This window comes from Paramisgurnus dabryanus, chromosome 3, assembly GCF_030506205.2.
Source record: "Paramisgurnus dabryanus chromosome 3, PD_genome_1.1, whole genome shotgun sequence".
In the NCBI taxonomy this organism is placed as follows: domain Eukaryota; kingdom Metazoa; phylum Chordata; class Actinopteri; order Cypriniformes; family Cobitidae; genus Paramisgurnus; species Paramisgurnus dabryanus.
Genome location: NC_133339.1, coordinates 3,483,521 through 3,501,996, shown reverse-complemented (window position 1 = coordinate 3,501,996; position 18,476 = coordinate 3,483,521). Strand labels below are relative to the sequence as shown.

At 36.7% G+C, this 18,476-nt stretch overlaps 2 protein-coding genes across 3 annotated transcripts; one reads left to right on the top strand and one right to left on the bottom strand.

Moving 5' to 3' along the window:
* The first annotated feature begins 479 nt into the window (after positions 1 to 479).
* btbd17b (BTB (POZ) domain containing 17b) lies at positions 480 to 10,068 on the top strand. The gene is made up of 3 exons (XM_065253000.2): positions 480 to 645; positions 6,927 to 7,212; positions 8,639 to 10,068. The coding sequence occupies exons 1-3, from the start codon at positions 561 to 563 to the stop codon at positions 9,711 to 9,713; spliced, it is 1,446 nt and encodes a 481-aa protein (XP_065109072.1). The 5' UTR covers positions 480 to 560; the 3' UTR covers positions 9,714 to 10,068.
* kcnj2b (potassium inwardly rectifying channel subfamily J member 2b) lies at positions 9,514 to 18,208 on the bottom strand. 2 transcript variants are annotated; one of them, XM_065277996.2, is made up of 2 exons: positions 17,115 to 18,208; positions 9,514 to 9,559 (listed from the first exon to the last, which is right to left on the bottom strand). In XM_065277996.2, exons 1-2 carry the CDS (start codon positions 18,206 to 18,208, stop codon positions 9,514 to 9,516), a joined length of 1,140 nt encoding a protein of 379 aa, XP_065134068.2. The 2 variants fall into 2 exon arrangements, with proteins under 2 accessions (XP_065134068.2, XP_065134067.2); XM_065277995.2 differs by lacking the exon at positions 9,514 to 9,559 and having other exon boundaries at positions 16,895 to 18,208.
* Positions 18,209 to 18,476: the final 268 nt, after the last annotated feature.

Here is an 18,476-nt window from a genome sequence, read left to right as displayed (position 1 = left end):
ATTTGGTCCTTTAAAACGGCGTATGACTCATAATCAAAACATTAGATAAAGGGAAAAAGTATTTGACGGTACAAACATTGCAATCTTCCTTTGTGTTCAGAAAAACAAAGAAATTTATACAGGTTTGGAACAACATGAATAAATGATGACTAATTTTTCATTTTTTTTTTTGGGTGAACTACCTTTAAAGTTTAAATATATTTGTCTGAATGCCTTTGTATGAATTTATTAAATTATGAGCTTCAGACTCCTTTAAAACTGGCATATTAGCTTAAGCCAGCATATTGCAACGACACGCAATAATGTTTATAAAAATACAGTAAGAAAAGAGGCGATGTGTAGGCAGCATCCCACTTCGCTCCAAACCCAAATCAATATCATGTAACATTGAAAGAGAAGAAACTCACCATCAAAGTGGTCGTCATAGCAACGGCCCAGCCGGATTCCACCAATCAATGAGGCAGAGAGATGCTCGGCGTCCTACATAAAGAGTGTGGGACAGGAAAACTGGGCATCACTGTGCAGATTGACTAGAAAAAGACGTCGATACAGGACGAAACATGGTGAACTTCTTTGGAAAGAGCATCATCTATCTGGCGAACCTTTGTGTTGCGGTGCATTTTCTCACTGGGTCAGGGGATGGAGGTAAGATCATAGATATTTGGGTTTTGTTACTGTAATAGTTCCTGGAGTGGTGTGTAGGCATCTTTGACACCTGCATTGCATCTTTATGTTATGCAGTATGCTGCATTCTCACATGTTGATGCTCAATTGATGCAGCTGTTTTTCCTTTTGTTTTTTTGGTGACGATAGATGCTTTAGTGTTTCTTATATAAGATACTTTTATATAATTATAGGAATATTTTTCTGTTGCAGAATCAAAAGATCATAAATAGAATTTAAATGCAAAAGTTTAACCTACTCTGTGACCTAAAAAGCTACTAATAAGCCATTTAATTTTGATTTGGCAATCTGTAGCTATCAAATGACTAAACATGATGTGTCACGTGACTTGAAGAGCGGCAGTGGCTTTCACTACAAGGTCTTTCTTCTACCCCTCATCCAAATTGATTTCGTATTCAGTTCGCTTTTTCTTCCTTTGTATCACAGAATGCAGCCTAAACTAAGACTCTTTATATTGAAAGTGGCTCTGGGAGCTGACACACAATTGCTTTAATGTTTATTATTGTATAGTGACTTATTTTCTTTAATGAAAGATTTAGTTTGTTCACAAAAAGAAAATCCTTAAAAATAATTATATGCAACTCTAAGAAAATATGAACTATGAGTATTTAAAGTGAAAGTTCACCCAAAAATGAAAACTCTTGTCATCATTTACTCACACTCATGTTGTTCTGTATGAGATTATTTATTCTGAAAATATTTTGAGCAGGCTTCCCACACCTTAGTTAACTTCAAGTTCAAGAACCTTTCAAGGACTTTCCAGGTCCAATACCCTCAAATTCAAGGACTAAATGTGGAGACGCTTTTTGTGAGAGCAAGGTTACATCGTGTTACCTTTTAAGATACATTTTACAGTTCCCTTTTGAGGGAACTCGCGCTGCGTCACTGCGGTGACACTTTGGGGACGCTTCAGGGGTAAGTGCGTCTGAATGTGTATATCAAATTCAACCATTAGTGAGGCTTAACGACAAAGACGAGGAGCGGGAGCAAGGAAGTATATCGCTATCTGAAATATCTCCAAAAATAGCGTTACAGGGACGCAGGAAGTATGGCAAGGAAGACGCAGCGTCTCGTTCCCTTCTCAGGGAACAACAGTTACATACGTTACCAGAGATGAATTCATGTGTCAAACACAACTATGCAAAAAAGCATTTTGGTATAAATGAACATTCACATACAGAAGATATAAGCATTTAAAGCAAACAGTTTATCATGTGTGATTAAAAAGTCTAGAATTTTTATAATATTATCCTACACTACACAGGGAATAAAATGGATTTTTTTCAGAAGACTTTTGGCATAAAATAGATTCAAGCTCTTTCAATGACCTGTATCTATGTAGGCCTACGTATATTTTCAAAAACTTCCCAGGGCCTTGAATCCCCCCCCAGATTCCCAAACTTTCAAGGACCTGTGGGAACCTGTTTGATAAATGATAGTAAGCGCACAGTTGACAGTACCTATTAAATTTCATGGTAGGAAAAGCAAAAGTATGGTGTTAATGGGTACAATGAGCAGGGGCGTCATGCACCAGTTTGCTTAAGGGGGCACACTTCATAGTCTAATCTTTATTATTAAACTCCATTAGTAGAATACATTAAAAACTTTATATTCTCATTGACTACACAGGCAAAAATGTAAAAAGAGTTAAAGAGTTAATTTAATTGATATTTTACACATAACTTTAACATCAACAACTCATTTAAAAAGTTACATTATACGCTCATCGGTAATGTCTGTGATTGGTTTTAATGATCAACACTGCAAAAACAGGGAATAAAAAGAAACCTTTGATGCAAAAGAAGTGTAATGCTCAATGTAATGCTGTAATTGTTTGTTTATTTTCATATTTCAATTTAATTCAACTTCAATTTAATGCAACTTCATAAAAAATAGCCAACATATGTATATACAGTTATTAGAGGAACACATTTTTGGCATCATATTTGACCACATGTTATTCTGTGCCCCCTCTGTATGGAAGGTATTTTTTGACTTTTTTAAATTAATTAATTAAATTATAAAATAATAAATTAAATTATAAAATAAAAAATAAAATCGCAAAATATGTTCCAAATTTGAAAATTAAATGCTAAAATAAAAATTAAAACATTATATTAAATTATTTCATTTTCATTTTTAACGTAATAAAGCATCATTCTGGCCAAATTGAAAAATTAAATAAAATTTATGATTTGACATTTCATTTTCAATATAATCTTGAGTCAAGACTGACAATATTAAAATAAAAAGGCAAGCTTGAAAAGGAATAAAATGTAAAGTTCAGTTTTAATTTTATGTTCTCTTTAAATTATTTGTTTTCATTTTCTTTTTCATTTTCATTTTTAACTTGTATGCAAATTCAATGTTAATCAATGGGTGGGGTTTACTTGCTCAAAAAAGGGGATTGGCATTGCGACCTAGCGACTGTGTTGCTAAAATAGAGACTTTATTGCTACATCAGATGTGTGAAAATACGCACATACATAACAGCGGTCCAGTCACTTTTTATTGTTTGTTCCTCCTTTGAAATGTAAGCAATGTACCTGAATCTCATCCACGCGTCAGCTCCTACAGTCTAAATGTTGCTCACTGCCCAGCTCCATGCACAGAAACACCAGACACACATTTCGCCGGGACAGCGACACCCGGCACTCGTGGGCCAGTACAAGCGACACAGTAGCCTATCTGTACAGATTTGAAGCTAAGATTAATCCAAACATTCGCTAAATTTGTCTAAATGGGCCTAAAAGTCGCTAAATGTAGCAATAAAGTCGCTATTTTAGCAACACAGTCGCTGAGTTGGCAACGCTGCTTCAGCCAATCCCCTTTTTTGAGCAAGTAAACCCAACCCATTAATTAACATTGAATTTGCATACAGGTTGAATATGAAAACGAAAAAGAAAACGAAAACAAATAGTTTAAAGAGAACATAAAATTAAAACTGAACTTTACATTTTAATTTTGTCCCTATTATTTCTTGGGCATGAATAAAAACCCTTTTAAAAATGTATTTACAGATTCCTTTTCAAGCTTGCCTTTTATTTTAATATTGTCAGTCTTGACTCAAGATTATTTTGAAAATGAAATGTCAAATCATCAATTTAATTTTATTTTTTAATTTGGCTGGAATGATGCTTCATCACGTTAAAAATGAAAATGAAATAATTTAATATGATGTTTTAATTTTTATTTTAGTATTTCATTTTCAAAATTGGGACATATTTTGCGATTTTATTTGTTATTTTATAATTTAATTAATTATTTTATAATTTAATTAATTAATTTAAAAAAGTCCAAAAATACCTTCCATACCTCTGGGGGTGAATCTAGATAAAAACATTATGAACCATCATTTTGAACACATGTAGGGTAAACATTGTGGTAACTGATGCATTTTGAAAGTGTTGCGAGAATTTGTGATGGCGTTTTTTTAATTTATCAGATAACAAAATGCAGCACCAGGAGCAACGTGTCCGTGAGCATGCACAATGATGGCACCAGTTGTGTTCTGTTGTGTCTGATTTTTTATGTTCATTAATAATTTATTGCGTTCAGAATAAAGCGTGTGATTAAAACAACAAAAAATCATAGTGAAGTGAAGAACTGCTCATATTTTTCCCCTATAAAACAACAGATTTGAAGATGCTTCATTGATTTCGATGTTGCATAGAAAATCCATTTGGCTCAGAAATCCAGTTGGGCATGATTGGCATGATGACGCTTTTGATCGTAAGCTATGTGGTTGTCAAGATCTTTTGTGTTTAACAGACTGAAGAAACTCATACAGGTGTAGAACAACATGAGGGGGAGTAAATGATGACAAAATTTTCAACTTTCCCTTGAAGCTCTTCTAATACTACTGTTTAAGTCCAATTTTTTATTTGAATGTGTAAAATTATTTCTGCATCACTAAGTGTCAGGGTTCCCACGGTTCATTGAAATCCTTGAAAGTTTATGAATCTGGGGGAAAAATTTCAACGTTTTTGAAAATATACATACATAGATACAGGTGCTTGAATCTATTTTATGCAAGAAGTTTTTGGAGAAAAAATTAAATATTATTCCCTGTGTAGTGTAGGATAATATAATACAAATTCTAGACTTTTTAAGCGCACGTGCTAAGTGGTTCGCTTTAAATGCTTATATCTTCTGTATGCAAATGTTAATTCATACCAAAATGCTTTTTTGCATAGTTGTGTTTGACACATGAAAACGTCTCGGGTTACGTATGTAACTGTTGTTCCTTGAGAAGGGAACGAGACGCTGCGTCTCCCTTGCCATATTTCTTGTGTCCCTGTAATGCTGTTTTTGGCAATTTCAGATAGCGATATACTTCCTGGCTCTCGCGTCACCCTGTCTTTGTCGTTAAGCCTCATAATTGATTGAATTTGATATACACATTAAGTTGCACTTACCTCTGGAGGCGTCCCAAAAGTGTCACCGCAGTGACTCAGCGCAAGTTCCCTCAGAAGTGAACTGTAACAATGTATCTTAAAAGGTAACACGATGTAACCTTGCTCTCTCTTGAAATGTGTCCCCACATGTAGTCCTTGAATTTGAGAGTATTGGACCTGGAAAGTCCTTGAAAGGTCCTTGAATTTGAAGTTAACTAAAGTGTGGGAACCCTGAAGTGTGCACTTGTGATGGACACTCTTTAAAATAAAGGTGCTTACAAGGTTCTCACAGCGATGCCATAGGTTTTTTATAGAACCATTTAGACACAAAAGGTTTTTGAATAACATTGTGACCAGGGGCGTCATGCACCAATTTTTTTTAAGGGGGCACAGTGTGCACAGCTTACAAAAATGTGTGCATACATAGTGATGGTCGTTTTTTTTCCAGGCTTCAAAACATTTATGAATCTTTTGTTTTGAATCAGTGGTTCGGAGCGTGTTTCAAACTGGCCCAAGTCACGTGATTTTAGCAAACGAGGCTTCATAAAAGGTCACAAGTTCATAAAACATTTATCCGAACTGACTAATAACACTACCATTTTGTCTACTTTTTGTTTATAAACAGATTTAATGACAAAAATGTGCATAATTAAAAGGGTAGTTAGTTTTAATGATTTGTTTGCCCCAAATAAAACTAAAAACACATAATACACTTTTAACTATGTCTTAATTAAGTTAAATATTTTTGAAACATATTTTAATAAAAATCTTGCTATTATTCTGCTTTTACACTCTTTTCACCAGCAGGGGTCGCCAGCGTGTGGGTTGTTTGGAACTGCTTTGAAAAACTGAATCAATTTTCGAAGCAATTCGTTCAATCAATATTATAGAGCTTTCAGTCTTTTCCGTGGCACTATTTTGAGCCTTCCTGCCTTCATGACAAAAACCTCCGAAATAAAAGTGTTGACTAAATTTCATATCAAATACTATTCAATCGGAATAATGACATATTGGCATCATATTTACATCTGGAACGGCATGTTTTTTTATTAACGTTTTGTTTAATGACTTGTTTAATTGTGTCAATGCATTTTGCACAACAACTGCACAATCCTATACAATTAATGTAATTTTAAATCCATAAAGTTTATAAACAACGAAAATGACATAAGCTATAGCCACGTGATTGAGTTTAATGTTCAATAATGATTCAAAAAATGTTCAGATAAAAATTATTAGAGGAACGGATTTTTGCATTCAACTTTACCTCATATGTGAGCATGTGTGATTCCGCGCCCCCGTGAACTCTGGCGAACTTTGGCGTTGTACCAAGAAGATGAATCTAGAAATCTCTACTAATATAACGTTGAGACGGTCACATTTTACTGCACATTACCGTACTGGGGTTTGGAAATGTTGTGAGCGTGTCTTGCACGTTTTAATTCCTCGGATAGCAAAATGCAGCAGCAACAGCAAAAAGAGCTTGTGAGCGCGCTCTGACGTTGATGACGTCAGCAACTACGCTGTATGCAGCGCCTGCCGCCAGAAGTAATGTAACACGATCAAAACACTATAAAAACGGCGAAAATCTCCGAAAAGTGACAAGGATGTTGCACAGAATTAATAATATTGTGCATAGTAAACAGATTAAAAGACAAATAACAGATTAATGGGCGCTTCTTTGATTTTGAGCCTCAAAAAACCAAGGGGGCAACTGCCCCCTCAGTTTGAATGGGCATGACGCCTCTGATTGTGACAATATTTTTGTAAAATGAGATATATTTATACATCTTCATTTTTTATATTGTATATTGCATTACTGTATTTTGCATTTCTGTCCTTCAGCTGCATTAAAGCATGAGGCCACTTTGGAGATCAGTGCTGCAACCATCAACCATTCAATGGCGCTGGTGCAGCGCATGGAGGCCCTGCTGAACCACGGGAATGGCAGCGACGTGACCTTGCATGTTCAAACCCTGAACACGGATGAAGTTAAAGTCATCCAGGTCCACACGCTGGTGTTGAGTCTCCAGAGTGATGTGTTCGATGAGCTGCTTCAGACTCGTAACTCAAGCGTACTGGTGCTCAGAGAGACAGCAGAGTGTGCAGCTGTATTTGATAAGTTCATAAGGTGAGCGATACAAGTTGTCTTCATACTCATCGATCAAAAATTGCGTTCTGGGAATAAAATTTGTTTAGTTTTATCTGCTAAAATTCCCATTCTTGGGGCTAATTATCACATTATTGGGGTCGCTTCAACCCGCATACATGAAAAACAGCCCATGTCAAAATGGCCAAAAAGTAGACTTGGCAACCTTGTTAGAGACCCACACTGTACAAAAATAATGTCAAATCAACATATATTTTTATGTTACTTTAACTTAACAAATTAAGTTGGAGCCGATGGTGTTGTGGACAGTGCTCCGACATATGGTGAATACACACTTCCGGCAACCCGAGTTCGAATCCCGAACGGTCCTTTGCCGATCCAATACCCCTTTCTTCACCCTATACCTTCCTGTCGTCTCCTCAAATACTGTCTGGCAAAAATGGCCCAAAAAGAAAACATAACAAATTTAGTTATACAATTTTAAATGTTTTTATAAGTTATTTCACCTTATCACAAGTCAAAACTTAAAGGGACCCTTTTTTAAAAAAAATGCTCATTTTCCAGCTCCCCTAGAGTTAAACATTCGATTTTTACTTTTTTGGAATCCATTCAGCTGATATCCGGGTTTGGCGCTAGCACTTTTAGCATAGCTTAGCGTAATCCATTGAATCTGATTAGACCATTTAGCATAGTGCTAAAAAATAACCAAAGAGTTTGGATTTAAAACTTGACTTATCTTTAGTTACATTGTGTACTAAGACCGTTTGAAAATTAAAAGTTGTGATTTTCTAGGCAGATATGGTTAGGAACTATACTCTCATTCTGGTGTTTTAATCAAGGACTTTGCTGCTGTAACATGGCTGCAGGAGGCGCAATGACATGCAGCAGCTGAAAAGAGTCCCCTTAGTAACTTTCGATGGCAGGGGACTATTTTAAGGCACTACGTAATATCACTACGCCCTCTGCAGCCATGTTACAGCAGCAAAGTCCTTGATTATTACGCCAGAATGAGAGTTTAGTTCCTAACCATATCTGCCTAGAAAATCACAACTTTTAATTTTCTGTCGGTCTTAGTACAGTGACTACAGAAGAGTCAAGTTTTAAATGGGAAAAATATCCAAACTCTTTGGTTATTTTTTAGCGCGATGCTAATGGTCTTATCAGATTCAATGGATTGTGCTAAGCAATGCTAAAAGTGCTAGCGCCCAACCCGGGGATCAGCTGAATGGATTCCAAAATAGTAAAAATCTAATGTTTTTACTCTAGAACTTTAGGGGAGTTCTAGGGAAAAATTAGTATATTTTCAAAAAAAGTGGAGTGTCTTTTTAAAATAGTAGGGTATATTAACTTGCAAAACCAAATTGTTTTAACTTCATGCTACATTTTTTTTACAGTGTGCAGAGAAACTATAATATTGGTTATTTATAGTTAATGTTTCTTTGTACAGGTATTTATACTGTGGGGACATCACTGTGCGTCTGAACCAGGCCATCGCTTTGCACAAGCTTGCCAGCAAGTATCACGTATGGGACCTGCAACAAGGCCTCACCCAATACATGACCCACCATCTGTCAAGTGATTCCCCGACAGGTCATGTGGTTGGTTGGTATCAATATGCAATGCAGATCGGAGATGTTGCTCTGCAAAACAGCTGTCTGCAATATCTGTCCTGGAATCTTTCATCGGTTCTTCACAGCGCCGAATGGAGTTCTGTCGGCGAGGAACTGTTGCTCAATTTGCTGCAGCGTTCGGACCTGGTTCTGCAGAGCGAACTGGAGCTGTACGAAGCTCTGGAAACTTGGATCAACCAGAACCAGCGTTCAACCACAACAGCTGAGAACGCACTGAAGGCGATACGCTATGCCATGATCTCACCCCAGCATTTGTTCCACCTGCAGAAGAAGTCATCGCTGATGGGGAAATATTACGAATCGGTTCGGGATCTGCTCTTCCTCGCCTTCCAGTTCCACGCATCCTCACCCGTACAACTGGCAAAGTACTTCGACGTCAACTGCAGCCTCTTCACGCCACGCAACTACCTGTCACCCGCCTGGGGTTCACCGTGGGTGATCAACAACCCTACAAGAGACGACCGTAGTTTTAGTTTTCCGACTCAGCTTGGACCTAGCGGCCACGACGCCAACAAGCGTGTGACGTGGAACGCCCTGTTCTCCCCCCGATGGCTTCCACTTAGCGTGAGATCCTCGTACCCTGAGCACGGCTCCATGCAGCCCACTCGTACAGATGGTGGGCGTCCACGCATCATCATCACACCTGCCACCTCGAGTCCAGACTTTGCCGGTGTTACCTTTCAAAAAACTGTTATCGTATCAACCCGGAAGCAGGGGAAGGTTGTTGTACGTCACGTCTACAACTTTCACCAGAGCACAGAGGAGGTGGGCGACTTTCTGTTAGATGCTGACCTGCAGCGCAGGACATCCGAGTACCTCATAGACAGCTCGCTTTACTTGCATATTATCGTCAAACCCCTCTACCACAGCCTCATAGTAGCAAAAAAATAAGTATGCTTTTCAGTACTTACAAATGAAGGTGCCATAATTTTAAGATTGCAAATCGAAATTTGACTCAGCATCAGGTTTTATTGTTGATTTTTTTCTTCAGTTCTTTAATGTCCTTAAATTTGGGTGAATCTTAAATGTTGCATGATATAATTGAATTCACTATTGTTTAATTTTTTATTTGCTCTTACACACAGTGAGATTACTTTCAGCTGTACTATATAATTGATGCATTTACACACATTATCTTTGTTTTCAATGTAATGGTTTATTTATATGCTGTACTGCAATAATTGTAACATTTAAATAAAATCCTGAATTCAAAGATTACTGAGTCTATTTATAATACATATATATATATATATTTATTATAATATATATTGGTCAAATGGTCAAAAAATGGTCCCTATATGTCTCCTCTGGGGTGGTACCCTTTCAAAAAGTACACATTTGCACCTCAACATTTCAAATGACCTCACAGGTGTATATTGGTAACAAAAGTGCAAATTAGTACATCAAAGGTACATACTGGTACCAAATTTATACATACCTTTTTAATAGATACTGCCCCAGTGACAGCTTGGGACTTTTTTGGACAATTTTTCTGATTGTGTATGCATTGCAAATAATTCACCAAGCCCTGGTGTTTTTACAGGCGATTCAATTTACGTTTTGTTGGACCAAATAACATTGCACTGTCATAAAAAAATGTAAATATGTTCCCCAGCTGTCACTGGGGCTTTACCATTTCAAAACGTTCACCTTTGTCCCTAAAGAGTTCATAATAGTACCTCAGAGGTACAGTATGTATTAGTATCTACAAGGTACATTTGGGTACCAAATTCAAATGAGGACCTAAAGGGTACTATCATGTGCCATTGATTTGGTTTTTTTGATACATTCAATACTCAACTCAAGTGCAAATTCAAGCAAATCTGGCTATTATAGGCTTACTGTGGGCAGTGTACATATTGCATACGTCAGATATAGTGATTTAATGTCTGTTAGAGCTGTGCCCTCCCTACTGTACTGTTAAAAATATGATTTGAGTTATGTTTTTATTGTCTGCATTGTACAGCACTTTGGATCAACTGACAGTTAAGAAGAAAAAGAAAAAAGAAAGAAAGAAAGAAAAAAAGAAAGCAATATGGTAGAAGAACCGTATAGAGGTCATTATTCCAAACATTATGTAACCATTGTTCATTGTTTTTGTCTTCCATTAAAGCCGTAAAAATGTGTGTCATTATTTGCCCTGTAGGGCATGGAAGAGGGATAATCTGATTCTCACAAACAGATTTCATTCATCAGAAATGTGATCATAGATTAAATCTATATCTGAACTCAATCTGCACCTTTAATCACACCAAATGCAACAGCTGCTTCATCTTAACTCTTGTATTTGGATTATGAAGGCTTTGAAATATTGTTTTAAAGGTGAGGGTGACTTTTCTATCAGTCTGTGTCTGTGACCATTGTCATTATTTCTGCACAGATAGCTTTCAAGTCAAGCAGTCTGATTTGACAAATGCATAAATTAACTGGTTTCTGATATAAAAAGTCATTTTGCATGATGATTCTATTCTATACAAATTTACAGTGTTAAAAACCGTGTTTGATAAACATTTTTTACATACACTACAAAACTGAAAATGCCTATTTGTGACCGCATAGACCACAAAACCAGTCATAAAGGTCAAATAATTTTGTTTTACTTTTTTTTACTTAAATATTTAATCGAATGAAATTTAAACGTTTAAGTATGAATTTATTAAATTGAGGTTTTGAGGTATGTCCACAAAATGTTTAAAGGTGCAGTGTGTACATTTTAGCGGCATCTAGTGGTGAGGTGCTGCTGAATTGCAACCAATGGCTCAGTCCTCTGCTTACCCCTCGTTTTTTAATCACATAGAGAAGCTAAGGTAGCCGCCACCGGACAAACATGTCATCGGAGACAACTTAGTTAAAAAAAAGTTTGTCCATTAAGGGTTTCTGTAGAAACATGGTGGCACAAAATGGCGACTTCCATGTAAGGGGACCCTCGGTATATGTAGATAAAGACGTCTCATTCTAAGGTAATAAACACATAACGGTTCATTATGAAAGGTCTTTATACACCACTGATAATATAGTTTTGTATATTATTTTGCATTTCTGTCAAGAGATCCTTCTAAAAATTACACACTGCACCTTTAAGTACTCTGAACTTGTCAGGCTTTACAGCGTAATGATTTTTGGCATAAAAAATCTATTATTTTGACCCAACTTTTTTTGCTTTTCCTGCAAATGTACCCATGCTACTTAGGTCCAGGGTCACATATGTTACCTTAAAAGGTTTTGTCGGTGTGAACAATGAAAAAACCATAACCAATTTTTCTTAACTGGCTGCATTTTTAAGGATTAATTTGAACTCTGAATAATGTGGAAAAATCCCTTAGGGAGAAATTAGAGATTCAGCAGAGCGAAATCAAATCCTTTCATTGCCTCTAGTCTACCATCGATCTCCTGTTTCACACAAACTGGGTCCAGGGATTCAAATTAGTCAAGCCAGTCAACCGTATGGATAATCATAATGACAATTAACCAGTTAGTCCAAAATTAATGAATGTCTTATCTGTCAGTGGCTCCATGTCAACAGGCAAACTCACAGTACATGATGTTATTCTGTAATGCTATTAGGATTACATAATTTGCCATGTAATTAAATTTCAATTGTTATAAACTCATCTTTAAAGCAAAAATACAAAAATCTCTTTTTTTGTAACAGATGGACAGCTTTACAGATACATTTTGTTTTAACTCTAAAAAATGTTGGGTTGTTTTTAACCCAGGGCTGGGTAACTATTGGACAGAACACATTTCTGGGTTAAAATGACCCAAATAATGGGTTGTTTTTACCCAACTGCTAGGTTATTGTTAATCAACCATATTGAAACAACTCAGCAGTTGGGTTAAACAACCCATTATTTGGGTCCTTTTAACCCAGAAATGTGTTCTGTCCTACCAGGGGCGTAGCAAGCTTTTTAAAAGTGTGGGGGATGGATATATATAATTTAAAATTTGATATAAACGCACCAGAAACACGCACCTGGGATGGAATTAAGCACCACCCATGACACAAACACACCCTCTCTTCCTTCATAGACCTCTTTCACAAACTGTAACATTCATTTTTCATTGCACACCTGTGAAACTTTCTGTGTCTCTCTCTCTCTTTAAACTGATGCCTCCAGCAACCTCATCTCCTAAACAAGGTGATAAAGGAATAAGGCTGTGGTACTAGCAAACCTTATTGAAACTTGAAAAGTAATATATTAAATTAATGCAAAAATATATAATGGTAATAGGCTACTGTTGTTTAATGTCAACATTTATCAACGACCAGCTTTCAACTTCACTTACAGGATTTCTCTTGAAAAAGGTGTCCATCTTCTCCTGCCTCTTTCTTTTCTGTATCTTATTGATACTGCGTGACAAAAAGATAATGGTAAGCTCGATAGTGACATGGGTCTGACAGGACTGTGACTGCTAAATTTTGCTACTTGTGCCCTGAAAAGCTTTTTCTCTGGTGGTCTAAATGATGTAACAATTTACAGTTTTACATTAAAATAATATAGCCTACACTTTTCTTTCATTGTTTGCATAAGTTACCTGTTGAAGAACTATGTCATCATTTCTCATTTTTTTCTCCTTAACAAGTACAATCATACACAACAGGTAGTATTAACAAAGTATTCAGCTAATCAACAAACAATGCTCAAAATATCAGATCGATTGCAATTTGTCCCTCATCCCCGTCAATTCCCTGCCTTCTTCATCACAGGTTATACATTGCATGCCACATTGTCTACACATGACCGAATTTAGCCAGCTGCTGAACAATAACCCAATTAGCATTAGTCCCAAGCACATATCAAGCTTATTCAAAAACCTCAAAAGCATAGAGTTGATTAAAGTGTTTAATAAAGTTTTTTAAACACTCATTCAAAGTAGCCTACCTGAAGAAGGGAGATGTAAATACATAAGTTCCCGCCTCCTCAGCGCGAGCTGACCGATCAATCTAACCCACCAAGAGAGGCGGGACTTAAGACAGAACAGCCAATCATCAGCCGGTAACACTCAAAGCCGGCGTCATGTTTGAGAGGGGAGGGGGAGAGAATGCAGCGCAGCGCAGCAGACAGAGAGCGGCCAGAGAAACGGAGGAGCGACTTTAATAAGACGTTCTTGCAAAACTGCATAAAAAGTGTGGGTGTTGAACCCTCTCAACGGGAAAAGTGTGGGTGTTAAAACACCCACATCCCCCACGGGTGCGACGCCCCTGTGTCCTACAGTTACCCAGCCCTGGGTTAAAAACAACCCAACATTTTTTTTGTGTATGTATTTAAATGCATAATGATTTCTTACACTGCATGTAATATTTTTATTAAGATTAGTGACTGATTATTTCCATAAAGTTCCATTTTATTGGAAATTAAAATAAACAAAACACTTTATACAAAAACAAATTCTGTCATTACACGTTTAACCTTTTATAGAGGTCTTGAACAGGCTGCTTTTGCACAAACATTACAGAATACTGTTTTGTGTTTCAAAAAAATAAAGATTATTGACAATAACTTACAGACTTCTATTAAAGAAACCAAGAAAATAATTGTGCTCTACTGTTTTTAGTTTTAAAAACCGGCCACCATTAAAGACTTTCTTGCCTGCATTGTAACACATATGATACAATTAAACAAAATACCTTTACTATCAAATATATAAATCTTATCCATTCTTTTGTATTTTCTTATATATTCTTTTAATAGCAGCAAATTAAGCTCATAAAAATACACACACTGTCTGTTATGCCATTCTTAAAGGGTTAGTTCACCCCCCCAAAAATAATGATTTACTCAGCTTTGTGTCATTCAAACCCTCTCTGTCCCTACAATCCACTCCCATTATAAACAGTATACAACACTTTAACAGTACTAAAAGATCAATAAAACAGAAGAAAGTTTGAGGGTTTGAACAACACAAGAATGAGACAATATTGACAAAATTTTCATTTTTAGAGTAAGCTAACCCTTCAACATATTCAAAGAGTAGTTATGATGTATAGATCACCATCTTTGACTTGTTTTATGAATGTCAGATTTGATTCTAACCCTGAGATAATTATATTTTCTGGGGCTTGTATAAAAAGTGCATTACATGAATAGATGAGCATTCTGTTTGCTACAAAACAACATATCTAGCAGAGATGTAGGTCCAATCTCCAATTCTGATATCATAACACACAATAATCAAGCTAGTTATATGTATATGTGTAAATGTATGTGGCCTGAATATCCACACTTTATAATACACAAATTTCATTGCATAATGTAACAAAACGCAAACAAACTGCTAGAGATTTACATAGTTAAACATTTTAGATTCATTTTTGCAGTTCCTCTAACTAGTAGTAACTAGTCTCATAATGATTTTCAGTAAATCTTCACCATGAAGTGCCCTAAAGGTGTCACAGCTGTTCGACCAGTTCAAAGGAGACCAGCTCATAAACAGATTTAGAACTAAGTTTCTTTAAACAGTATGTCAACAGTTTTTCACAATATATAAATGAATTAATGCCATTATTGAAAAAACTTCTTTGCTTTAATCAACAACCACACACTCTTTAAACAATGCTGGGTTATTTTTTAAGCCAATGATAAATCAGAACAGGACAAACTCAAACCCCTGGGATCAATTGACCCAGGAAATGTTTATATTTGGCTCAATGATGCGTTAGAACAACCCATAGAATAACCCAATGGGTTGGGTCCGGCCTTTTTTGAACCAACATGGGATAAAAACACAGCATTTTTTAAAGTGTATGAAAAATATGGAGGTTATGGTAATATTTATGTTTATATTAAGTACTTACAGAGTTTTAGGTAACACTTTCTTCTAATAAGGTTGGTTTTGGTAACATTAGTTAATGCATTAGCTTACATACAATAAACTAAACAATGAAAAATACTTCTACAGCATTTATTCATCTTAGTTCGTGTAAATTTCAGTATTTGAAAAATTTATATTTTCAATTTAAAGTTGTAAATGAGTTAATGCGACATGAACAATTGTGAAGACATTAATAACATTAACGAAATTAAATAAAAGCTGAAAAACTGTGTTGTACATTATTAATTCATAGCTATTCTATTAACTAATGTTAACAAATACATCCTTATTGTTTTTTAAATACTTTAATTTAATTTAATTTAATTTAATTTAATTTAATTTAATTTAATTTAATTTAATTTAATTTAATTTAATTTAATTTAATTTAATTTAATTTAATTTAATTTAATTTAATAGTTGATATAAGATAACACAAAATATTTGCAGTTCAATCTCATTGTCATAACAGCCTCCAAAAAACAAATTTTAACATTTCACAAAGACTTTTTTTAAAATGTAAAATAAATATTTGGGGTCCCCAGAATACATATGAGAAGTTTTAGCTCAAAATGCAGTATAGATAATTTATTAAAGCATGGTAAAATTGACACTTTGTAGCTGTGAGTAAAAATGTGCCAGTTTTGGGTGTGTCCTTTAACATGCAAATGAGCTGATCTCTGCACTTAATGGCAGTGCCGTGGGTGCAGATTAAGGGGCGGTATTATCCTTTTCTGACATCACAAGGGGAGCCAAATTTCAATTACCTATTTTTTCACATGCTTTACCAAAACTAAGTTACTGTATTGCTCTTTTCACATTGTCTAGGTCAATAGAAGCACTGGGGACCCAATTATAGCACTTAAACATGGAAAAGTCCGATTTTTATGATAGGTCCCCTTTAACTAATCCGAATTGCTCAGTTTATAGGGGCCATTGTAATAAGAATGCTGTCTTAGAATATACACCTGCCAAAGTATCCAGCAGACAGCAACCTAGGAGTTGGAACAGATATTATAGTATATAAAATGTATGTTACTCCCGTTTTATAGTATCAGAGAAGTTTTTTGTAACCCAACCTTTACGTGCAGCTACACTATCATTAGGGTTCTCCTCAAAACCAACGACAATGTTTTGGTCTAAAGCCTTGTCCCAGCATTTTCAATTTCATGCATGATGTAGACCAAACTCTTCATTATCATCGTCATCATTATTATATATATAAATCATCCTTTCATTCACTTATCTTTGAAATCTGCCTGTCACATTTCAGGTTGCTGTATAAAAGGTATGAGCTGTAGAGGTAATGTATCCTGACTAGAAACTGTGGCCACATCAACATTGGATCCCTTCATGGCCACACTGTCCCTTGCAATCCCACTCTGTTTCTCGTCTTCATCGTCATCATCCTCCGTATCCTCTTTATCCATGAAGGCTACTTCATTCTCATAACAGAAAGAGTTTGAACTGGACCTCATGAGCTTCTTTTCGGCCAAGTCTCTGGCACTGCACTGTGGAGTGCTGGGAACCTCGTAGGTGTTCTCAAACCTCGAGTAGTCCACCTTGTAAAGGTTTTTCTCTTCAAAAAGGACCGTCTCGAACCGATGGCCCCACAGGATTTCGCTCGTCACATATGAGCTGCGACATTGAGTGGTCATGGCGGTGGCCTCCACCATGCCCTCCAAAATCACAACTATTTCCAGCTCAGAATTTTCCAGTTCCTGTTTGCTCATATCATAAAATGGACTGTCCTCGTCGATCTCATGGACAATGGTAATAGGGGACACTAAAAATATCCGGTCAATACCAGTGTCAAACCCAACATCAATGTCTATTTGATCCAGTGGGATAAACTCTCCCTCAGCAGTGGTGCGAGATTTGAGAAGCTGGGCTCGAACGTGAGCCTCCACCAGGTGACTCTTTCGTAGGTTCCCGACTCTCCACATCAGACACAGTTTGCCGTCTCTCATGGCTATTGTGGCGTAATAACTAAACACGAGGGTTTCATTTCTTTTTTTGGGCTTGGCCATCTTGGCCATGACCGCACCAATGATGAAAGCATCAATGATGCATCCAAAAATGCTCTGGAAGACCACCACGAAGACAGCAAAGGGACACTCCTCCGTCACGTAGCGATAACCGTAACCAATAGTCGTTTGCGTCTCCACAGAAAACAGGAATGCGGCCGTAAAACTGTCTACGTTTGAAATGCATATCTGCTCTTGATTTTCCGAATCGCCCGACCAAAGTGCGACTAGCCAAAATATGACTCCGAAAAGAAGCCAGGACAGCACGAAAGAGAGGCAGAAGATGACCATCATCCAACGCCAGCGAATGTCAACACACGTCGTAAAGATGTCAGCCAGGTACCGCTGACCTTTCTCGCTCATGTTGATGAACTGTACGTTGCAGCGGCCGTCTTTGTTTACAAAGCGGCTTTGCGTTTGATTCTGCGTGGGCACTTTCCCGCCTGCGTTTCCATTGCCGAAGCCATTTTGGATGGCGATGGGCGACAGCTTCATACCGCCTTCTTCTGATGAAACTATGCTGTAGCGGTGCGCTCTCACGCTTCCCATAACTTCGGCATGAGCTGGCTGAACCTCGTCTGCTTTGGAAAACAGTCTGAGTTTTTGGAGGACGCGTTGGAGAAACACTTTTGAACTCTTACGTGGACCAACAAGCAAACAAAAATACGTTTCCAGAGTAAGGGCAAGTCACGTGAAGGCTAATTTGATCTTATCATCTTTCACCAAATCATCGGATCTTATCTTCAAAGCAGGGCTGTGGGAATCACAAATGGACAAAAATAAATATATTACAAAACAAGAATCTCAAATCACAAAC